At 66.2% G+C, this 21929-nt stretch overlaps 3 protein-coding genes across 4 annotated transcripts; 1 reads left to right on the top strand and 2 right to left on the bottom strand.

The window, feature by feature from the left end:
* The first annotated feature begins 1722 nt into the window (after positions 1–1722).
* SOHLH1 (spermatogenesis and oogenesis specific basic helix-loop-helix 1) lies at positions 1723–7014 on the top strand. The gene is made up of 9 exons (XM_045563169.1): positions 1723–1787; positions 2010–2141; positions 2630–2801; positions 3413–3762; positions 4309–4406; positions 5505–5709; positions 5917–5960; positions 6060–6194; positions 6797–7014. Exons 1-9 carry the CDS (start codon positions 1723–1725, stop codon positions 7012–7014), a joined length of 1419 nt encoding a protein of 472 aa, XP_045419125.1.
* A 1174-nt stretch (positions 7015–8188) lies between these two features.
* LOC123645617 (minor allergen Can f 2-like) lies at positions 8189–19250 on the bottom strand. Of its 2 annotated transcripts, XM_045562060.1 has the most exons (12): positions 16662–19250; positions 16470–16525; positions 15464–15638; positions 14233–14434; positions 12521–12771; positions 10851–12194; positions 10147–10280; positions 9600–9670; positions 9205–9315; positions 8809–8910; positions 8653–8699; positions 8189–8340 (listed from the first exon to the last, which is right to left on the bottom strand). In XM_045562060.1, the coding sequence occupies exons 6-11, from the start codon at positions 10998–11000 to the stop codon at positions 8674–8676; spliced, it is 594 nt and encodes a 197-aa protein (XP_045418016.1). In that variant the 5' UTR covers positions 11001–12194; positions 12521–12771; positions 14233–14434; positions 15464–15638; positions 16470–16525; positions 16662–19250; the 3' UTR covers positions 8189–8340; positions 8653–8673. The 2 variants fall into 2 exon arrangements, with proteins under 2 accessions (XP_045418016.1, XP_045418017.1); XM_045562061.1 differs by lacking the exons at positions 12521–12771; positions 14233–14434; positions 15464–15638; positions 16470–16525; positions 16662–19250 and having other exon boundaries at positions 10851–11040; positions 11429–11441.
* Positions 19092–20933, bottom strand: LCN9 (lipocalin 9). Its single transcript, XM_045563168.1, has 6 exons — positions 20775–20933; positions 20521–20657; positions 20135–20208; positions 19589–19699; positions 19257–19358; positions 19092–19111 (listed from the first exon to the last, which is right to left on the bottom strand). The coding sequence occupies exons 1-6, from the start codon at positions 20877–20879 to the stop codon at positions 19092–19094; spliced, it is 549 nt and encodes a 182-aa protein (XP_045419124.1). The 5' UTR covers positions 20880–20933.
* Positions 20934–21929: the final 996 nt, after the last annotated feature.

Here is a 21929-nt window from a genome sequence, read left to right as displayed (position 1 = left end):
GATGGCCTCAGCCCCGTAGAGCCAAGAGTTCTGACCCTGGTGCTTTGTTGCTCTGCAACCCACGGCCGCAGGGGAGAGAGAGAGAGAAAGAAACACAGAGACCTCTCAGGGCCTCGGGTCCCCACCCAGCCTCCCACTGCGGGCTGAGACTGTTATGAGCCCAGTCTGGAGGGCGAGAGGAGTGTACTTCACAGCGCTTGCCCCCCACCCCCCATCTCTCCTGAGATCACTTGCCTGTTTGCCTCCAGCAGACAACAGAGCGAAGACAGATGTTTTTGGTGGGGGGACATGGCAGAGGTCAAGGACACTCTCACGTCCCCAGAAGAGGCGCAGCCTGTGCCCCCGCGCAGCTCATAGGCAGTCCTGCATCTTGCGGGCTTTTCCCCCACGGGTCCCCGATCGCATAGCCTTTCCGCCTGGCCCCTCACACGTGCTCCTGGGAGGCCCCTCCTGCCTGGGGCTGAGAGACGGCCGGCCGTGTGGAGCGTGCCCACCCGCACCTGTGACAGATTAGCGGTAATTACAAGCGTTGTCAGCAGGAAAGAGTCTCACACGCTTGGTAACGTTTTGGAGGGCTTTAGAGAGACCACAACTTGGCCCCACTCTGCCACAGGGCCGAGCCCAGCACACCAGCCCCCCCCATCCCCAGCCAGGCGCAGGGAGGGGAGACGGCCTGGCCCCCACTTCCTGCCGACCCCTCCCTCATCCCGGCGACACCCCCAGGCTTCCACGCACCGCCCCTCCTGCGAGGTCCTTAACGTCTGACCTCAGCCGGCCTGGGCTGAGCAGCAGGGAGCAGACACCTCGTGTCACCCGCCCCTCAGCCTGGGTGCTGCCCCGCCTCCTCCGCTGGAGACGGGCACCCTGGGCAGACCCCCTCTTGCTGCTCCTCCCAGGAATGGAGCTGTCCTCCTCCACGGGAGGTCCTCCGGCTCCCGTCCCCAGCAGGGGCACCACCCCCCCTTCTCACGCTGCTCTCCTCCCGGTCCTCAGCTTGCCCTCGGAGCCACCTCCTTGGGAGAGGACGTCTCCACCTGCCCTTTCCCTGCGTATTCGTCCCACAGAAGTTTATCCAGTGACTTCTGCAAGCCATATTCAGCTGGGAGGTGAACAGAGACCAGCCGGCTGGCACGCACTGCACGGACCACTGCACATTTGGACCTAACCTGTCCCGACCTGCCGGAGGCGGGACGGGCACAGGCCCAGGGTACGGGAGCTCGGGTCAGGCGGCCCCCCGGGTGCCAGGACCAGAGGGTGCCGGCGACCCAGTAGGGCGGGTGGCGGCCCTGCACTTAGGCGGAGCGCTGCGCACGAGAACGAGATTTGGGGAAGAGGGATCCCGGCCACACAGTTCCCAGACTAGGTGGGGAGGTCCTCCGGGCGGGGCCCGCGTCCCCACTTCGCTCAGGGCACCGGAGGGCGGCAGCTGGGCAGACCCCGCGCCTGGGTAGGAGCGCGCGGACCGGAAAGGGCAGGGCGCCGACAGAGTGCCCGCCTGGAGCTTGGAGGTGGCGCACCTCCCCCACTTCTGGCAACTTCTCTGGGGGAAGAACCTGGGGCTGCCAGCCACGTGGGGCGTGGGCGGGGCCGGCGCACGCGTGGGGGCGGGCTCGGCGTGGGCGGGGCCGGGGCTGATTGGGTGGGAGCGGAGCCGCGAGCGGGAGCGGGCGAGAGCGGCGGGGGGCGTCCGGCCTCGGGGCTCCCTCCGGCAGCGACGCGCGCATGGCGTCCCAGGCCCCTGAGCCAGACGCTGGGGTCCCCCGAGTCCTCAGCCCGGGGGGATGCAGGTGAGGATCGGGGGTGGCGGCAGCGGGCGTCGGTCCGAGGGTCTTCCCCGCGCGGCCCACCTAGGCAGAGGGCCCCGACCCCAGCCCTGGCGGGACGGGGCGCCGGAGTCAGCGCATGCCCGGGAGACCCTGGCCTCACCCCGGGCCCGCGGAGACGCCCGCACCCGCTCCCAGGCTCCTGGCGTTCCCCGGTTTTCAGCCCGGCTCCCTTATTCTCGGCAGCGCCTCTTCCTCGGAAGCCCTGTCCTGCGGTGAGGACCTCGCCCCGGGCTCGGGCCCTGCCACAGCCCCTCCGGTGGCCGAGGGTCCCAGCCCCCGCCTCCCGCGGAACGTGCTGAGCGAGAGGGAGCGCCGGTGAGTGGCGGGCCCCAGGGGTCGGAGGCTTTTAAGGGGGTGGGGGTTAGCTTGTGGTTCTGACCAGGAGTGGGTGTTGGGACAGCCTGTGAGGTGTGTCCCCATCTAAGCAAGGACCACCACGTGGCCGCCACGTAGCTGCTTTGGCCTAAAGCCCTCGGTTCCCGAAGTTGTGGATTTGGGACCCTCTAGACCCCTGACTGTGCCTGCGATCCCCCCCTTTTTTCCACACGTCACAAAGCAGGGGTGGTTTGGGCCTGGGGGGACGACTGCACACATCTGGACAGCCTGTGGTCGGGGCCAGGCCCGGTCTGTGCCTGATGAGGTCAGAGGGCGCACACCAGGTGGAGAGCTGCCTGGCAGTGCCTCCTGTTCCTCTGCCTCGGAAGCCCCAGGGTGGCTCCGTGGCGGGTTGCAGCGCTGCCACCGGCCTTTCTCCTGGCGCAGGCCCCGGGTGCTCACAGCATTTGTCGTTTGCCTGGGAGCAGGAAGCGGATCTCCCTGAGCTGTGAGCGCCTGCGGGCCCTGCTGCCGCGGTTCCACGGCCGGCGGGAGGACATGGCCTCGGTGTTGGAGACGGCCGTGCAGTTCATCCGGCTCGCACGCACGCTGGTGCCTGGCCAGGAGCCGCACGCCGAGAGTTGTGAGCGCACGGACCTGGTGAGTCCTCCGCAGAGTAGCCCGTGATGGGACATCTCACCACCCTGGAGGCAGCGTGACCCCTGCCACCGCCCCCACGGCGAGGGCTGGCTCGGATTGGTTCACACCCCACCTGCTGCTGTTCTTCTGCTGGGCGGGGCCGGGCCTTGCCTCCCTCCTCACACCCCTCAGTAACTGGCCCCAAAGCTTGATGCCGCCTTTGGGGAGAGTCGGGGTCCCCATGGTCCCTCTGCTGAACACTACTCAGATTATGTCCCTGCACCCGGCCCTTGAGAGAGGCTTCTGTCCCCTCTCTCCATCCCGCGTGGGTCTGGCAGAGCAGGCAGGTGCTGGTGCTGAGGGCCGGCCTGGGCAGTGGGGCTGTCTTACTTTCCTGGGGTCCCAGCCTTTGCCGAAAGGCCCCTGGGTGGGCGTGGCCTGCCCCCTGGAAGAGGGAGCCAGCCCTCTGGTGTTTTCAGCCTTGGCTGTCACCCTGCCCCCATCCTCAGCAGGGGACCGAGCCTGTGCCGAACATCTGGGTCTGGGGTCTGGCCACAGCCTGCCTTTCCGCTGGGATTCCTGGTTGACGGTGGCCACTTTGTCACCGTTTCACATGTCTGTTTAAATTCCAGGTTTTTGCTCCTTCCAAAGAGACGTGGCACTCGTTGCAGAAGAACGTCTTGCAGCTGGCCCTGTCGTGTCAGGTCCCGGCAGGCACACCAGGCCTGGGGACAGAAGCGTCCGTCGTGACTGTGTTAGTGTCCCCCGTGGCACACCCTGCAGGGCCCTGGGACCCCCAGGGGTGGCAGACACACCTCCCCCAGCATGTCCTAGAGTGGGGGAGGCCTGGAGGCCTGGCTGGGTCTCCACAGCCAGTAACTTGCCACGGGCCCGGCGGTGGCGCCAGCACCCTGCGGGCCCAGGAGGGCTGGGCGTGCGGTGGGCTTGTGAGTGGCTCCAGCATGGCCAACTCGGTTGGCAGGTGTGAAGGACTGGCCTGGCCTGGGAGCGGGAGGTGCCTGATAGTCTCTCCTTTGGGGTCGTTGAGTGGCGCTATACCCGTCCCCGGGTGAGACCCCTGTATCCCACCTGGGCTTCAGGAATGGAGTTTCCTGAAGTTAAGACGGTTTGGTCGTTTTTAGAATGGCAGGTGACTGGGCTGGAGGATTGTCTGCCTCTTGTGTTAAACATGCCTGTTTTACCCCCTGGGGACCGGGGCCAGCAGCTAATTAGCTGTGGAACGTTCTGGAGTTGGGGGGCGGGGCGGGGTTCGGTGGGCACGGGCAGAGAGCCTCTATGGGGAAGCTGGTGGGCTGAGCTGGCCCGGAGTAGAGGCACGGTGGTTTCCGAGGTGTCCTGGCACGGTGGGGGCTCTGTGCCCCTAGGCTGGGAAGGTGGAGGCAGCCCCAGGGCCCCCATCAGCGTGTTCTGTAAAGAACACGCGTGGTTTTAGAACATGTTTGGGTTTGGGTTCAGGTCTCTGTCCAGCCTGTGGGGCTCAGAGTCCCTGCTGTGTGTCTATGTTCAGGCAGGGGGACCTCCCGCGCTGTGCAGCCCTGGATGTGGCTGAGAGCAAGGCTCCGGCGGGGTCGTCCGAGGCACTGGGCAGGCCGTCCCGGATCCCTGGTAAGTGCACGTTTGAGCACAGCTGGGTGTGGTGTCCTTGGCCTGGGGGCCCGGCCGGCTCGGGCCAGACCTCGTTCTGACCCTGAGAACAATGGGGTCTAAACAGGTTCACGTCAGTCTCGTGTTTGAAAAACCTGCTTGTCGGGGCTGACCTTGCAGGGACCTCGAGCCAAACTTGGTTTTCCTGTAAAGGATGTGTGTTTGGGTGGGGGCGGACGTGACAGGCTTACAGGAGGGAAGGTGGGAAGGAGGCAGGCTGGGGTGCCTAGTGTCCCTGCCGGTCTGCCTTTGGTCTGTCCCCTGCATCCTGCCCACCCCCGGGGCCTTTCTCTGCTCCGGGAGTGGAGTCCAGCGGGCCCACGTCCTGGCTGCCTCTGCTCCCTGGAGGCAGGGCCCCCTGGGCTTCTCTGGAAGTATGAGAACACAGGGGACTTGATTCTGTCCTGCTCTTGGTCATCCCGCCTCGGCTCCTGTGTGTGGCTCCCTCCAGCAGCCAGCGGCCCTGGTGGACTTGTTTCCCCAGTCCTGGCTGGTTTCAGATTTCAGATCCGTCTTCCCCAGGGCACCCCATCTGCTCTGCTCATACCTGGGGGAGTCTCCGGCCTGCAGCTGCCTGGCTGTTCCCTCCCGGCAGGGCGGGGCCTCTGGTTCCGCGGTGCCCACAGCCGGGCTCAGGTCCCTCTTTGGTGGCCCATGTGCCCACCATGGCGGGGCTGGTGCCAGACCCGGGGTCTCCAGGGCACGGGGGTGCAGAGGTTGGGGGCAGGGAGCAGGTTGGAGGGCAGAGCCTGGGTTAGGGAAGCAGCACCAGGAGGGGCCCCAGGTCTGAGCCCCACACAGTTGACCTGAGGCGGAGTTGGCACCGTCTCCAGGAAGCCCCCTGACTGCAGGTGCTGGGCACCTTAGCTCTGGGGGGTTGCCCTCCCCCTGGGTGCCTGTCTGCCACCCGCTTCGAGCTCCCCTCCACACATCCCCTGCGGGCACAGGTGACTGGGCAGACACTTAGTTGGCGTGAGGGGACTGGGCTTGGGCCTGTGGGGTCTTCAGGGTAGCCTGTGGGGCTGGGCGGGCAGCGCTGACCCACTTTGACTCTCACAGAGCCCTCCAGCCTGGCGCCCCCGCCCGCAGGCCTGGCTGAGGTCCCACGGCCACTGTCACCCTGGCCTCGCTCGCGGCAGTTGACGTCCCCCGTGATGAGCGAGGAGGCCCCTGGCTGGCTGGGCCACGCTGGGCCCCTGGCCAGGGCTGCCACCCCTCTGGCAGGGCCGGCCGAGGAGGCCCTGGTGCCTGCACCAGACGCCAGGTGGGTACCCAGGTGTGTGTGTGTGCTGTCACGCCTCCTTTCTGCCTCGGCCCCCCAGCACCGGGTGGGAACGGGCATCTGCGGGAGGTGGGCTGGGGTCTCGGCCGGGCCGGCCGCCACGTGCTCCGTGTCATTTCTGAAAATGCTTTTGTCTTCCTAATGGTCTTGTTTTGGCTGGTGGTGAGATGAGTTGTGTTTGCCCAGCAGCCAGCTGGGCGTGGGCAGGGGAAGGGGGGCGCGGCTGGAGAGAGGCAGGTGGTGCTGGCAGCCTGGGCAGGACGGGCAGCGGCTTCTCCCGCCGGGCGGGTGGGCAGCGCCTGGTCCCCGTTGACTGAGAAGCCGTCTTTGAGGACTCGGGGCCCGAGTGTCTGCCTTCGAGGGCCTGAGCCTACTTGGGGGTCTTCTCGCCCTCAGGTCTGTGTCGGGATCCGACGGGGAGGACAAGATGTCCTTCCTGCTGACTGCCAGTCCCGACTGGTGGCCAGGTGAGTGGGGCTGCGGCTGGGGCCACCTTCTCTAGCACCAGCACCTGACACGGGCCTGCAGGGGACCAGGTCCCGGAGTCTGCATCTGAGCCCCCGTTTCCTCCGTGGTGCCTGGTTGTCAGGATGACTGGCAGGAGGGGCAGGTCACGTGTGAGCGGGTGTGTGTGAGCCTGGGCCTGCGTGAATGCGCATGTGTATGTGATGTGTGCGTGTGTGTGCAACTCGTGGGGCTGGTGGCGTGTGGGACCCCGTGTTCTCGTGCTGGCGAGAGCCGGGCCAGCCCGCCTTGGCTGCAAAGGCATCTGATTGTGCGATGTGTCCAGAATCCTTCTTCCCCGGGTTTTAGTGTTGGGGGCACCTTCCTGGTTCTGACCCTGCGAGTGTCCTGGGCCTGGAGCAGGGCAGCCAGGTGTGATCTGCCCTCCTGGTCACCGGCTCTGTGCCGGGGGGACGAGGCAGAGTGCGTGTCCCCCTCTCACAGGTGTGCAGAGCCTCCGGAATGGGCAGGGCAGACAGGCAGAGGTCGGAGCCTGGTTCTCTCTGGTCCCACCTACCTGCCCCAGCGCCCTGGAGCCCCCTCTGATGTGCTTGTCTGCTTCCAGGGTCCCTGGAGGGCAGAGGAAGTGGGGCCTCCGCCTGGGCCACACCCAGGAGCAGCTCGCCGGATGGGGCAGAGCCGGGCCTCCCGGAGGACCCCGAGCTGGGCTGCCAGGAGCTCCAGGACAGCTCCCTGGAGCCGTGGGGCTCGGACTTCACCTGCTCGGGCCTGGCCCTGCGGGAAGAGGAGGACGGCATCTTCCCTGACTTCTTTGCCTGCTAGGACCCGGCGGGCGCGTTTCGGGGCGGCCTGTGCGCCTGTCCTATTTCCAGTGGGTGCAGCTGTGCTCTAATTTCAGAGAGGCTGGCAGGCCGGGACTGGCGGAGGTGGATTATTAAAGAGGAAAAGCGTTTTTCCGGAGGAAGCAAAGCTTGTGTGGCTCTTGTGTGATTAATCCGATTCACAGGCAGATCGCTCACACCACCTCCGTGGAGCGCAGGCAGCTGCCTGGTCCTGCTCTGGTGGCTGCCAGCGCCGTGGGAGCCCAATCACCTGCCCTGCTGCCCTCAGAGGCTTGGACCGCGCTGCCCGGGCGGCTCTTCTGCACGTCCCGCAGAGCAGCGGGGCTGGGCCTTGCACCACGTGGGGTAGTTTCAGGACCGCGTGTCCTCCCCTGGCCTGGTGGCCTAGGGAAGGGCTGGCCTCTGCTGCGCTCCCTGGGACCCAGAGCAGAGGCCACCTGGCCCCAGTGTCTGGACCACCCCTGCCCCCAAGGCCTGGGGGGCCAACCCTGCCAGCTGCCCGCCTGCCTCAGCCGTGCAGAGGTGGGCACGGTCTCCACCCAGGGCTGCCAGGCTCATCCTCCCCTCCTGGAGACAGGCTCAAGTCCTCCAGATCTGTGTGTCAGAGACCAGAGCAGTCTCTGTCCCCCATAGAGAGAACACAATCCCCATGTGGGCACAGCCCCACTGGGCTGCAGCCTTGTGCCTATGCGCAGCCCACCCCCCCAAGCTGGAACATTCCATCCATTCCTGGGAGTCACTTCAGAACAAGCCCCTGCCGTGGGAGGATGGCACTTTGGCGGGGAGGCTCCATGCAGTGAGCGTTGTCACACACTGCAGGCTGTGGGCAGTGGAGTCCACTCAGCCCAGAGGGTGCAGGGCAGGGGCTTCAGCTGGGTGCTTGGAGCCCTCAGCCCGGAGCTGGCACGGTGCCCGGCTCAGCCCAGGAGGTGTGAGGGGTTTGGGGTGCATCGCATCACACAGGAACGGGCGGCCCGAGTGTGGCCTGCGGTGGCCCGTGTCCATTCCCGCACCTGCCTACTCCTCTGCCTGCGGAGCCCACTCCCCCAGCACAGCTTCCTGGTGGACTCGGGCCTGGCCGCTGAGACGCATCTCCTGCCCGGGTGCAGGGAGGGCCCGGCCCCGGCCAGCTCAGGGAGGACAGAGTCATCTTGTGATGGAAAATCGTTTATTGAGCAAGGAGGGACCACAGCCTAGGGGAAGAGCGTGGAGGGGCAGAGACCCCGCTAGGGGCACACGGGGCCCAGGCGAGGCGGCAGGAGGGACCGCACAGCAGGGGCACGGTGGGGCGTTCTCGGCGGAATTTCTGGAGGGTTTGGAGAGCATGGGTGGTGGAGCCAAGCAAAGGGCTGACCTCTGACCCCCGACCTCCCCCTCCGAGCCCCAGGTGACCCAGACCCGGCTCCTTGGCTCACTGTCCCCAGGGCTGGAATTGTGGAAGGGACACACAGGGAGGGGACAGGAGGGTGTGGAGCCCCCTTCCCACTCAGTGGGAGCCCGGGCTCCTCAGGGTAGCGAGGGGCCGGGAGTATGGGCCTCAGACCCCGGTGTACGTGGCGTGTGCCTGCCATGTGCCCAGCGTGTGCTGGCAGGAACCCAGCTCCGGGGTGCCACCCACCTGTTGCAGGTGCCGATGGCCCTAGGCTCGGAACTCCTGGCAGCGATCTGAGGGGCAGAGCGGCCATCAGCCTCGGGCCTGGCCCCCGCCCCGGCCCCCCGGGCGGACACCGGAGCAGAGAGAAACTGAGCGGGGACGGGGCAGCGCAGGACTAACCGGTGTCCTCCAGGAACACGATCTGCTCCTTGCCCAGGCCCAGGTCCTCACAGATGCTCTCAAACCTGTCCAGGGACTCCTGCTCTGCCACGGGGCTCCGCGCTGGGGGCAGGACACAGGCGCTTCGGTCTCCCTGCTGCCACGGGACGGCCGTGGCAGGGCAGCGGGCCCAGGGCGGCAGTTCTCTTCCCAGGACACACCTCAGACAGGGCCTCAGGCAGGGGCTGGGGTGCCGGGGTAGGGTATGGAGGTGTGGGGTGCCAGGGGGTGGGGGCTCTGTGCTCTCCGGGACCAGGAGGGGACCAGGACAGCCCACACCAGGCGCCACTGTGGGTGGACGGCAGGGCCCTGCTCCCTCCTGGAGGGCTGTGGTCGTGGGCTGGGGTCTGCACTCACCGAACAGACCGGCCACCAGGCTGGTCACACCCTCCTGCTCGTTGATCACGTACAGAACCAAGAACTTGTCGGCCACCACATCCGCTATGTAGAGCTTGTTTCGTCCCCAGACTACGGAGAACATCAGGGCTGACACGGGGCTTGGGGTCCCACAGGCCGCGTCCACGGCCGAGCCCCCGCTGTCCTCTGCACGGGCACAGAGCTGGGCCCCAGGGGACCATAGCAAGGGTGACGAAAAAACAGCTCTACCCTGAGAGTGGCTGCCAGCGCCCAGGGGGCCTGAGCCACTGACAGGGACTCGCAGGTGTGCGGTTGGCTCTACAGCCAAGACCCCTGGGGATGGCACCGCGCTGGGGCCGCACGGGACAGCCGGCACTGCCCACGTGAGCACTCACACTCCAAGTAGAACCACTCGGCATCAGTCTTCAACGCGACAAGGGAGCTCCCGTAGCACTGGCTGTCTGTCCTGGGGGCACAGGGGGCACTCGTCCTCTGTCCTCCCATTTTAAATCAGAGGCACCAGGCACTCCCTCCCGTGCCTGCGTGGCAAACATCAGTCCCTCGGCTTCCTGGGTTCCCCTTGCTCCGGCCACGTCTGCCTCCCTCCCGGCTCCGGCTTCCCCTGGTAGCCGGGAACTGAGCTGCCAGCAGCAGCCGAGGGAACAGCAGGGAGGTGGCAGGGACGGCCCCTTCCCCCTGCATACACAGAGCCCTTAGGCTCCCCACACAATGCCGCAACGCCAGGGAGCCCTGGGGCAGGCGTGGCGGTGCGTGTGGACAGGCATGGCTGTCCATGGGGAGGGAGGTAGGCAGTCACACGGCAGGTGAGAAGGTTGGATCAGACTGGACACAGCACAGCAGTGTCCCTGTCCTTGCCCCCGGGCCAGCCAAGCCCACCCAGCTCCTGCACCCACCCAAGCGTCCACCCTGCCCCGGACTCACGGCACCAGGATGTGCCCGGTCAGGCTGCTGTCGTCCACATCCATGGAGTTCAGGAAAACCCTGAAGGGCCCGCCGGGTGCAATCAGGGCAGAGTTGTTGGAGGCCAAGGAGGAGGTGTACCAGGTCCCCGAGAGCTGCCGGCCATGAGACAGGCCAGGTGAGGGGGTTGGACCCCTGGACCCCCCCTGGCCCAACAGCCTGCCCAGATCACACCCAGGAGAGCCCCGAGGTGCTGGCTGAGCTGGTGGGTTCCCGGGCTAAAGCACATGGTGCGCCCCGAAATCCCTTTCGGTCTGAACTGAGGGTGACTTCCACAGCAGGCCCCCAAGCCCCAAAGCCGCCCTTGGAATCCCCCGACGGCCCGTTTACGAGTTGTGTTAAGGCGGCTCTGGTGCAATGGTGCCCACGGGCTGCCCGTGGTCTGGTGTGGGCGCTGGTGCTATCGGCACCTGGCGGGGCTGACCAGGGGTCCGCAGGGACCGCCCGGCCCGCCTCCTGAGCACCGACCTGTGCGGGTTCCCTCCCAGGGTTCCTGCTCCGGGAAGGCACACCCCGCCTGGGTCTCACTGGGACTCGGTGATGCCTCCACTGGGCCGGGGGCCTGGCCCACCCTCCGTCCACCACGAAGCTGCCTGGAGTCAGTTCCTTCCAGCCCCGTCCCTGGGGGCACCCGGGGCCCTGGTCCGGGCCCTTCCCCGTCTCACCTTCGACACGTCCGGCTGCTGCTTCTCTTGAGCCTGGAGCCCGTGGACGAGCACCACAGCCAGCAGTAGCAGGCGCATCTTCACGGCACGGTCTGTCTGTGTTTGGTGACGGTGGGGGCTATGGCTCCAGTGATGCTGGCCCCACGGCATTTATATAGCTGAGGCCACGTGGAAGGGCTCCGCCGTGTCCCTGGCGGGGTGTGGGGCTCTTAATCCTCAGAGACGATTGCCAGCCCTGTCTACGCTCCTCTTTGCTGCTCTGGGCACCAGAACTGTTTCCACAGAGCCAATTTCCAAAGTCAACAGCCAGCGCGGGCCAGGCCAGCTTCCTGGGCTGTGCTGTGTCACAGTCACCTTGAGCTGCCCTCACGTACGCACCGTTCCCGGCACATGGCTGGGCGGACACAGGGTGTACACACGGGACCAGGTGGGCCCAGGGTTCCTGACAGCTATGCCAAGCACGCCCCACCTGGTTAGACGAGCTGCAGCCCCCAACTGGGCAGCGGAACAAGGACAGTGACTGGGGTCTCCTACGGGTTCAACTGTGTCCCCCAAAATGCACACGTTGAAGTTCTCACCCTGGCACTTCAGAATGTGACCGTTTGAGAGTAGGGTTGTTGCGGATGCAGTCAGTGCCAGCTTTGCTTCAGTTTCTGCCCTTGTGGCTACTGGTGCCTGCAGGGAGCTGGTTACTACATTTTATTCAGACTTCCAGGCCATTATGGGGGGTGCAGTGGGCCCACCAGGATCTCCCCCACATGCCCAGAAGCGGAGCACTGACTTCCCACGGCCCAGGGACAGTGGCTTTGGGGCCACAGGAGGCAGAGACCACCTGGGGGAGGGGCAGAGTCTGATCCGTCCTGAGCAGAGTGGACTCGCCGCGGCGTTGGTGAGAGCCAGGAGAGCGTTCAGGTGGATCCCTGCTTGCCAGTCGCATGGCTAGACACCGGGCCGGCCGCTGGCCAGACAGGAGGCGGGGGGGGGTGCAGCAAAGCTGGGTGGGGAGACGGGGGCTCCGCTTTCCACATGCTGAGAGAGGATGCCGGGGCACCCATGCGGCATCGTGGGTAAAGTGCTAGAGAGTCCCTGCCCGGCTCTGTCTTTGAGCCCTGAGACATGACGGTCCCCACAGGTGGGTGCACAGAGGAGAGACGACATAGTAACCTTGGGTATTTCACACGGCATCGACGAGGACGTTAACTTTCGAGTGGGGTGCTCAGAGGCACATGGTGCTTCCAGGAAGCCCGCCTGGGTCCCCGGCACCAGGTGGCACGAGGGAGAGCGAGGGGCCCAGAGATGCTGCAGCCTGGCCGGGAGGCCCTGGACCCCTGGAAAGAACCTGGACTGAAAAAACACCCGTGTCATCGCCCTTGGGAGGAAGAGTAGGGTGGGGTGACATGAAAAGTCTTCGCTGAAAAGATTTAGCAGATCTGAGTTCCAGGGCAGCTGGCGCTAGACCACACCGACCCCCCAGGACCCCAGCCCCTGCCGCTCAGCTTCCCCGTGGACGTGGGGCTCAGGGTCCTGCTCAGCCCCGGGCGGCTGAACCCGCCCCTCTCCCCCACCTGCCCCTCAGCACGTGTGTTGACAGAAGGGTCTGAAGCCCTCAAGTTTGCTGCATTTGGGGATGGTCAGACTTGGGACTGCCCATCTCCAGGAAGGTCATGCACCTGAGAACCAGCTGGGGGTCCCTGGGAGACCCCGGGAACAGCCCGGAGATCCCCCAGCCTCATTCCAGGCCAAGCTTGTCTGCGCAGCATGGCCAGGGACAGGCCCTGCCGTGTGTCCGAGGACCCTTCTGTCCCTGTGTGGTCTCCTGACAGCAGCTGGGGGTGGCGTCGCTCTGCCACAGGCTGGGGGTGCTGACGGCGGTAGCTGCACAGCGCTGACCTTGAAAGTGCCCGGGTGTGGGGATGCCTGGCTGCAGGACAGAGGGTGCCACTCAGCCCTCAGACAGGTGCAGGGAGCGCTGGGCGGCTGCCCTGGCCCGGGTGCCCAGCCGGCTCAGGGCGCTCGCGGGCGTTTATTCTGGCTGTTTATGGGACACTGAGCCCCACTTCCTCCTGGGAGGTCTCACTAGCTCGAGCTAAACAAGGGGCCATGGCTGCTCCCCAGGGAGGTCACTTGTTCACTGCGGCCCCCGGATGGAGGGCAGGACAGGCCACAGGCATGGGTGGGAGGGGGCACCGGAACCCCCGCCTCCCCTCTGCAGTGTGCCCGGGTGTGGTGCCAGGTGCAGTGGGGGCCGTTCAGCTGGCCCTGGACTCCAGACAATGCGTAATTGTACAGGTGAGACCCAGGTGCAGATCCGGAATTATCTGCTGAGCTGGCGCTCCTGCCCATCTCTCCTCCACGCCCAGGTGCCAGCTGTGCCCGGGGCCTGAGGGGCCTGCCGTGCCACGTCCCATCACCACCGGCTGTCTGTCCCTGCCCTTCACTCGACCTTCAGCCCCAAGGACCAGCTTCTCGGACAATGTGGCTGGCAGGTGAAGGGGTGAGGCACGCCCAAGACAACGCCTCCGCCACGCCGCCCGTCCCCAGTCACCTCTCCCTGCCCCCGTGGGGTCACCCGCCGGGGCTGTCCCTGCTCTGGAGCCCTGGGGAGCCTGGCTCCCTCCCCGCTCTCCTCCCCAGGGCTCCACTCTGGACTCCGCGCCCCTCGAGAAGCTGAGCTCGGTGGGTGCAGCTCGAGCTCAGAGCTCCTGTCTTGGCACCGTGCGGCTCTCAGAGGCCACTTGCCCCGGGCAGGTCCCTCAGGCCTCCTGGGAGATGGTGAGCGCCCTGCACAGCTCTGCCCACGGCGGGGCCACTGGGTCTCGTCCCAGCGAGGGCAGACCTCCCCGGAGTGGGCAGTGGGCTCCCGTCCTCGGCCTCCCCCACTGCAGGGAGGACATTCGGGTTGGGCCGGGCTTCCCAGCTCAGAGCTCCTCCCGGCCCCGGCTTGGATGCCCACCCGCCACCCAGCACCCGTCCCTCCCTCTCCCTGCAGGGCCCTGAGCTCCGCCTGACGTGGGTGTCCTTCCCCAGGGGTCAGGCCAAGGTCACCCTCCCTCCCACTGTTCACACACGGCCCTGTCAGGTACTTTCTGAGAAAAAAAATCGCTGCAGGATGCCATGCCGGCTTCCAAATGTCAATGCCCAGAACAGAGCGTTCTGACAGGCAGCTCCTCGCACGCGGCCTGGACTCCAGCCGCATCCCGGAGCCGCAGCATCTGCCTGATCTCCGAGCTCACTCCTGGCTGGGCTCCTGGCGGTTATTTAACAGAAAACGCCGTGCGCAGACTCTTCCTGAGCGCTAAGAACTCACCCAGGCGCACGGCCCCGGCCCCACCCTGGGACTGGCAGTCGGGACAGCGCTCAGTGCTCGTTAGGTTCCAAGTACCTCACATGTCTTCGCTGACTGTACCCTCTTGACAGCAACCGTATGACGCAGACGCTGTCATCGCCCCGGGCTCTGCAGGTGCGGCGCTGCGGCACAGAGAGGGGGAGGGGCTGGCCAGGGCGGCACAGCCAGTGGACGGCAGAGTCTGGGTCTGCGGACCTGGCCTGGGAATGCGCACCAGCGTGACGGGCACGGCCGCAGCCTGCGGGTGAGAAGCGGATTAAAATTGTCCTACGGCAAACAACAAAATCAGCAAGGTGACAGGCAAGTGACAGGCTGAGGTGGGGCAAAGGCGTCTGCCACTCGGTGAGCAGAAATGGGTTGATGTCCAACACAGAAAACCAACGTCCAACAAGGACAAGGGAAAACTGGAAACGGGGCAAGGGGTCCGAACAGGCCACTCCCAGCGGAGGAACCACACGGGAACAACGCACCTTCCGCCGCCGGGGGGGCCACCGCCGCGACGCCGAGGCCGCAAAGGGAAACGAGGGCCGCGCACACCTGGCTGGCAGGAGACGGGCCGGCAGGTCCGCGGGCTGGCGTGGGGCACAGCCGCCTGGGGGGCCCCACACCCTCACCCCAGTGTCTGCCGCAGGGTGTTGCTGCGGGCGCAGGGTCAGGGACATCCCCGCGCTCACCACTGGCAGAACGGAGACCAAAGGGGCAGCGCAGCAAGAATGCCGCGGAGCCACGTGCGGGATGCAGCAGGGCTGCGTGTGGCGGTGCGAGTCGGAGAAACCTCGACCGCCAGGGGTTGCGTGAACAACATCCGAGCATGCGCAGTGCCCGGCGCCGCGGAGGTGCACGGGAGCACGCGCTGCGTGTCGGGATAACCTCGACCGCCAGGGGTTGGGTGAACAACATCGGAGCATGCGCAGTGCCCGGCGCCGCGGAGGTGCACGGGAGCACGCGCTGCGTGTCGGGATAACCTCGACCGCCAGGGGTTGGGTGAACAACATCGGAGCATGCGCAGTGCCCAGCGACGCGGAGGTGCATGGGAGCACGCGCTGCGCGTCGGCGTAGCCTCGACCGCCAGTGATTGGGTGAACAACATCGGAGCATGCGCAGTGTCCCGGCGACGCGGAAGTGCGCGGGAGCACGCGCTGCTTGTGGATTTGCTCGCGTTCTAGTCCTGGGGCGGGGCACTCCCCGACTCCGGAAAGCTGGAAGGAAGGCGAGGAGCAAGGGGGGTGTCTAGTCGCTGTCGCGAGTGGGACGAGAACGCACGTACCAGGCTGGATCTCAGGACCAAGCAGAGAAAAGAAACGGGAAGGGACACCGGAGCCGCGGGCTCCCGGCGGAGGGCTCAGCGTGGCCGGGGTCCTGGCGGCTGTGCTCTCTGGCACCTGTGCTGTCTCTCGAGGCGTCCGTCCTGTTTTCCGTTTCAGGTTGTGTCCTGGCGGGCGCTACCAGGAGGTGCCCATGTACCGCGGGGCAGGTGGCAAGGACCCTCTCCATGGCCAAACTCCACCAATTTCCAGCCGGGCCCCCTGTGCCCCCTTCTTGGCTTGGCCTCAACCTTGGCCATGGAGACTTGGACACCCACTGACACTGCTTCTCCAGGCCGCACCCCAGGATGCCCCCGGCCCCCCTGAAGCTGCCTGAGAAACCCAAGCCTGCGGTGGCCTGGCCCCCACCCCGGCAGGAGCCTGACTCCTGGAAGCACCCGTGCGACACCCTGGGGGCTCCCATGGACCAGCCCTTTCTGCTTTTGTAATTTTTCTCTCTCCTGACTCCACGGAGCCCCAGGCCTCCTCCCCACTCCCTCTTTCTTGCAAACAACCGGTCAGCTCTGTACGCAGGTGGAGTCCAGTCCTCCCACAGTGATGGTGATTACTGATCGCAGCCCTCCCTCTCTGCCTAGCGTCGGCCTTTACCTTAGACACGGTCCTCCGCCGTGTCCCTGGTGCAGAGGGGCAGAGCATGGCGAGAGAGGGTCAGACCCTCGCTGCCACTGGAAGGGCAGGTCTCCTGCCCTGGACCCAGCCAGGCTGCTCCCCAAAGACTCAGGACACCCATGAAGGGCCCCGAGAGATGCCACAGACAGCAGCTCTGAGCCAAGGGCTGCACCCGGAGACCCTGCTGGACAGGTTCACGTCCCTGTGTCTGGCCCCAAGGACCCCCTGCAGGTGGCCTGGCCTGTTGCCTGCTCAGCCCTCAGACCTGCCCAGGCCCCCTGCCTGGGGTCTGGCTGCTCCTGGGTCACCTCCCGGGCAGAGGTCGGCTGTCCTGCTCACCAAGGGAGGCAGTGGCCCCTGTTACGTCGGGAGTTGGTTATCGACATGCTTTTCCACTGAAAATAAAATTGATCTCAATTGCGGCAGGCAGGCGAGTGAGAGGTGAGCAGGGCTCTCCTGTGCCGGCCCACACTGGCACCGGGCGGTGGGGTGTGTCTCCCACTGACCTGGCTCTGATGGTGCCAGACTCACCTCTGACGTGTCCGAGCCGCTCACTGGCTCTGCTTTGACCGAGGCTGCCACAGCCGCGCACAGTGACGTGGTCTCTCAGTGGTTCTTTCGGCCCCACCCCTTGACCCTGAGACTGCCCCCACCTGGAGGACCCTGGGTTTGGGCTGCTGTGCACCGGATGGGAGGGCTGGGGACACCCGGCTCTGGGCTCAGCTCCCCTCTGTGCCTCCTTCCAGGGGCCAGGCGGGGCTCCGCCCACATCCCCGGCCAGGGCATCTCCTGTGATGAGGGTCATCTCCCCCAGCACCCCTCTGCTGTGCTCCAAATGCTGCCTTTCTGCACCGGCAGCCCTGCGCCAAGGGCAGCTTCCTGCGTGTTCCCTGCCTCAGCTCAGCAGGCTGCACCAGGAGCTGGACGGGGAACAGGAAGCCATGGGCCGTGGAGTGCCGGGTGCCTCCCGCCCCGCCTGTGCCAACGGAGGTGCCCCACTCGGCGCTGGGCGTCCTTGGAAGGGGCACTGCGGCTCTGCCAGGCCTGTGTCCCCACAGCCTGGAGTGCCCGTGGGAGGGGCTGGCACCCACGCTCTCACCCCCAGGCAGCTCAGCTCAGCTCCTGGGTGGGCAGGCACTGCCGGGGGCGAGTTCCCCCCAGGCCCTGGGGTGTGGGTGACCCTGTGCAGACAGCACACAGAGCTGGGCTTGGGGCTGCCCAGTGACCCCAGCCAGGCCACCCAATGTGTGTCCCCTTTGCAGAGATCCCGGGGTGGCGGCTGTGGGGTGGGTCTCGGCTGCAGGAGGTGCCGCCTGAGCCGTGGGGGTGCTGAGGGGCCGGGAGCCTCAGCCGCACGTGCAGGAAGCGTGGTCTCTGTCCCCAGGACACGGGAGGGCGGAGGTTCCCTGGGCTCCTGGGGAATCACTCAGCCACGGGCGGCGGGATGGGCCCGGCTTGGTGGTGGCCTGGGAGCTACAGGCGGCGACGGGGAAGGGGCAGCGACAGGACGGCAACTGCCAGCATCTCATCGGGCCACGGGAGGGACACACAGTTTTTCATCCTAACTGTTTATTCTGAGAGAATTGTAGATTCGTGCGCAGATGTGAGAAATAACAGTGACCCTGACCCTGCCTCCCCCCTGCCCTGGCACTTCCCCCTGTGTGTGTAAGCCTGTCTGTGTGTTCAGCTCCTTGCGTTACACGGCAGGGCTGTGTGTTCATCACCACAGTTGGGGTCCGGAACAGTCCATCCCCACAAGGACCCAGCAGCTGTGCCCACTTCCCATTCCTGGCCTCCGGAAACCGCACTCTGTCCCCGCCTCTGCAGCCCTGTCCCTGCGAGCTCGCTGAGAAACGCACCATGGGCGCGGACCCCGCAGGGACAGGCTGTTCACCCACAGCAGCCCCGACACCCACCCGCTTCCTCTGCCGAGTCCCGTCCCGTGTGTGGCATTTGCCGTTGGGGGGTGCTGGGCTGTGTGGGGTCTGGTGGTCTCGAACAGAGCCGTCGTGCGCACTTCTGGGGAGGTTTGCGTGTGGACGTTGAGTTTCCCGTGTCTCTGATAAATACCTGACAAGCACTTTTAACCCACAAAGTAACCAGATAGGCGGCACGTCCCTTATGGTCACCAGACCCCGAGGGGGAGGGGTGAGTCCCGGCCGTGACACTTGCTTATCTCCCGGGGGCAGGAGGGGCCTCTGTGGATCTGGTGGCCACCCCCGTCACCTCCTTTAAACCTCTGGGCCCCCTGCAGTGGGGGCTTTGGGGGCCCTGCTTCTCAGACAGGAGGCTTAGTCTTGGGGGGGAGGGGGCTCGAAGGGGACTGAACAGCGTCCCCAAAAAGACATGTTCACATGCTAATGCCTGGGGCCTGTGAGTGTGACCTTATCCGGAAGGGGCTGCACGTGTGGTGAAGTTGCGGGTCTCAAGAGGAGATCTGGGGCTTAGGTGGCCCCCAATCCGATGACAACTGTCCTTACAGGAGGAGACAGAGACAGGGAGGGAAGAAGGTGGCATGAGGCGGAAGTTAGGGTGATGCAGCCACAAGCCAAGGGACCTCTGGAGCCACCAGCAGCTGGCAGAGGCAGGAAGGAGCCTCCGGAGGGGGGCAGCCCTGCAGCCCCTGCTCTCAGACTCGTGGGCTCGGGAGCTGTGGGACAGCTCACCTCGCTGTCCCCGGCCGCCGCCTTGGTAGTTTGTCACGGTGCCTGGAGGCTCAGGCCACCCCATAGGGCCCCATTTCAACCCACCTCCCACGATATTTTGTGCATCATCTTTCACCAAACGCTTTGTGCTCTGTTCTCTCTGCAGGAAAACCCAGCAGATGGTGAGGGAGCGGTGCCAGTGTCCACCCTGGGCTGGGACCGCTGGCCTCTGGCACTGACCCCAAGCTGGCCCCGTCCAGCCCCCGCCCCGTCCCATGTGGACGCTCATGCACTGGAGGCCCGGGCTGCTCTTCTGCTACTTGGAGAAGCAGTCGTCTGGAAGACAGAACGGGGCTCTCAGACGGGGCCTCCTTGGGGCCCCCTGAACCCCCAGGCCCTCAGGCTTTGCGGGCAGGGCAGGACCAGGCTGGAGCTTGTCCCTGTGACAGCTGCTGTCATGGCCCAAGACCGTGGCACCCACCTTGCTTGGTCATGTTGATGATGTTTTGTGAACTAAGTCCATATTTTTTGCAGATGTTTTTGAATCTGTTCAGGAAGGAGGGGTCCAGCTGTGGGATCCGTCCTGCGAACAGATTGGGGACTCGGTGTGGGGACAGCCCCAGGGAAGTGACTCAGGCAGGATGAGGACCTGCATCCTGACTGTGTCTGTGGGTGGACGCAGCGGGTGGGGACACCTCCCCACATCCCAGGGCGTGGCGCGACTCCCCACCCAGTGTGGGGCCTGGCTCCGGAGGAGGAGGGTCCCTGAGGGGCCCGATACTCTCTGCCGGCAGACGGCGGCCGGGGCGGTGCCGTAGAGTGCCAGCACTTGGGTCTCCGTCCCGTTCCTGAGATTCTGCAGGCGGAAGGTGACGTACAGCTGGTAGTCAGTCTCGGGGACGGTGACCTTGTTCTCCCCCTCGTCTCCGTGGAGACGCGTCTCAGCGAGGCCCCCCCTGCCCGCCCCCGGGGTTCGGTGACAGGTGCACTGCGTGCCTCAGGTGAGGATGTTGGGTCGAGCAGCCCTTCGGGGGGAGGAGCGGGTGAGCCCGAAGTGCCCGCTCAGGCGTGGACCCTGCGTGGCGCAGTCGGCAGCGGCCTCAGGGCCCCTCCGTGGTCGGCCCATAGACCCCACTGTCCCTTGGGGTGCCCGCCTCTGGGAGCCCAGCACGGCACCTGCCTCCCCGTGGGCCTGGGCCAGGAGCCGCCCTGGGACTGGTGCCAGGCCGGGTCCTCGATTCGGGGCCAAGCTGTCGGGGGTCCCATAAAATCCCCTAAGTTGGCACCCAGTTTTAGAAAGTCGCCAAGGCCTGGAGAAAGGGAGCTACGGGCTGTCGGGAAGGTGTGCCTCCCACTCACAGGCAATGGAGTATTCCCCGTTCTTCTCTGTCTTCTTGCAGACCACGTCCACGGGCACGCACTCCCCCTGCACCCTGCAGGCCAGCTCGGGTGAGGCCCGGAGCGGAGCTGCCGCCCCCAGGGCGTCGGGCGGCGTGAAGCGTCTGGGGCTCGGCTTCCCCGTCCTGGCACCCGGCCCCACTCCACAGCCGGACGCCAGCCAGGCACTGGTCTCCCCGGATGCGTGACACACAGCCCCCCACCCCTGCCACCTGCCCCACAGTCCTCGGTCCCCTGTCCCCAGGGGGTCATGTGCTCAGCCCGGGCACTCACGGAGCCTGAGCAGTGACTCCAGGGTGGGGGTGGGAGGGGCCTCCCCCAGGTCCAGCCACGCGGGAGACACTTACTTAAAGAGGAAATTGAATCTCAGGCTGCCGTTTCTCAAGTGTTGGATGGTCTGTACGAAGACCCTCAGGTCCCCGTCCTCCTCAATCCGCTTCAGGTCGTCCGAGGCCATGGAGATGGAGTGCCAGACCCCGGAGACCTGAGGGCAACAGTGCCAGTGGGTGGCCCGGGACGGCCCAGGGACGCGCAGTGCTCACGGCCCCCCTGGGGCCGGCCCCGCCCAGCCCCTGCCCCTCAGGGGCCCAGCCCCACCCACCTTGGCCATGTTGTAGTCCCCCCGCATCACCGCCCGGTTGTCGAACTCCAGGGCCGCAGCGAGGCTCAGCCACAGGCTCAGCAGGAGCAGCAGGGTCGTCCCCATCCTCTCTGGCGGACTCTGGCCCGGCCGGGCCTTTATACCCCGCTGGGCTCTGCGGTCTCCGGCCCCCAAGGGGCGGCCCGCCTCTGGCCCGTCCACACCCTTCCTGTGACCACAGGGAATGCAGCCAGAGGCCCCTGCGGGCGCCACCTTCCCCCGCACACAACCGGTTCTAGAGCCAGCCGCAGGGTCAGAAAGCCAGACAGGGACTTCGGGACAGGCAGGGGAGGACCCCCGTCCCACCGCCCCAGGGTCTTCCGTGTCCATGGGCACAGGGGACCCACTGCACCTCACTGGAGGCGACATCCTGTCCCAGCCTCAGGGCAGCGGCTCCCAGCCTGCCAAGGAGCCGAGTGTGGCTGTGTGCAGGGAGGGCGGGTGTGCTGCTCACCCCGGGCCCTCCCGCCCCCCAGGCAGGCGCCTCCCAGTGTCAAGGCAGCAGGGGGCCCACCCGGGACCCAGCATCCCAGGAGGGACCCAAAGGACGGATGTTCATGGCCCGGGCAGGGGTTTGTTCCACCGCTGCCCTGGGGCTGTTCCACCCACAGTGCCCTGGGGGCTCCCACCAGGACCCCCACTGCCCCTGAGCTTAGAGAGAGACCGGCCCTGCCCAGCTCTCGGGTCAGATTCCGGAATTCTGCCAGGCGCGGCGGCAGCAGCGGCTCCCTCCACCAGCCCTGGCTCTGCGCTTTGAGGCTGGGCACAGGGAGGCGCTCGGGCGGCTCAGAGCATGGAGGGCAGGACAGCCTCCTCGAGACAGCGGGGGAGGGTGCTCTGGGCAGTGACAGGGGGTCTCCCCTTCTGCGGGGCGCACCCGTGTCACTGGGCTGTAGTGCCTGGCAGGAAGGACAGGCCTCAAATGTCCTAGTTTGGGGAAGGCATTTTGGGGTCCGACTGGCTGAAGGTCTCTGGGAAGATGTGGGAGCTTCCAGGAGGTGAGCGGGGGTCCTGTCTGGCCAGCGTCTCTGAAGTGCGTGGGGTGCAGCTGGCCACACCCATGGGGTGTCCACGGCTCCGTGAGCGACGCGCTCTCCAAGGGAGGGAGACTTGCAG

Source organism: Lemur catta, chromosome 10 (assembly GCF_020740605.2).
Source record: "Lemur catta isolate mLemCat1 chromosome 10, mLemCat1.pri, whole genome shotgun sequence".
NCBI lineage: Eukaryota > Metazoa > Chordata > Mammalia > Primates > Lemuridae > Lemur > Lemur catta.
This window is presented reverse-complemented; position numbering and strand designations above follow the sequence as displayed.

Excerpts from the sequence above, each read along its gene's own strand:
- SOHLH1 (XM_045563169.1), top strand. The coding sequence starts at position 1,723 with ATGGCGTCCCAGGCCCCTGAGCCAGACGCTGGGGTCCCCCGAGTCCTC. Across the intron at positions 4,407-5,504 it reads CAGGCCGTCCCGGATCCCTG|AGCCCTCCAGCCTGGCGCCC; the intron begins GTAAGTGCACGT and ends TGACTCTCACAG. Across the intron at positions 6,195-6,796 it reads CAGTCCCGACTGGTGGCCAG|GGTCCCTGGAGGGCAGAGGA; the intron begins GTGAGTGGGGCT and ends GTCTGCTTCCAG.
- LOC123645617 (XM_045562060.1), bottom strand. The coding sequence starts at position 11,000 with ATGCCGTGGGGCCAGCATCACTGGAGCCATAGCCCCCACCGTCACCAA. Across the intron at positions 9,316-9,599 it reads CGAGTGGTTCTACTTGGAGT|TCTGGGGACGAAACAAGCTC; the intron begins GTGAGTGCTCAC and ends TGTTCTCCGTAG. Across the intron at positions 8,911-9,204 it reads CCTGGTGGCCGGTCTGTTCG|CGCGGAGCCCCGTGGCAGAG; the intron begins GTGAGTGCAGAC and ends TCCTGCCCCCAG.
- LCN9 (XM_045563168.1), bottom strand. The coding sequence starts at position 20,879 with ATGGGGACGACCCTGCTGCTCCTGCTGAGCCTGTGGCTGAGCCTCGCT. Across the intron at positions 19,700-20,134 it reads CGGGGAATACTCCATTGCCT|ACGAGGGGGAGAACAAGGTC; the intron begins GTGAGTGGGAGG and ends GTCTCCACGGAG. Across the intron at positions 19,359-19,588 it reads CCAAGTGCTGGCACTCTACG|GACGGATCCCACAGCTGGAC; the intron begins GCACCGCCCCGG and ends ATCTGTTCGCAG.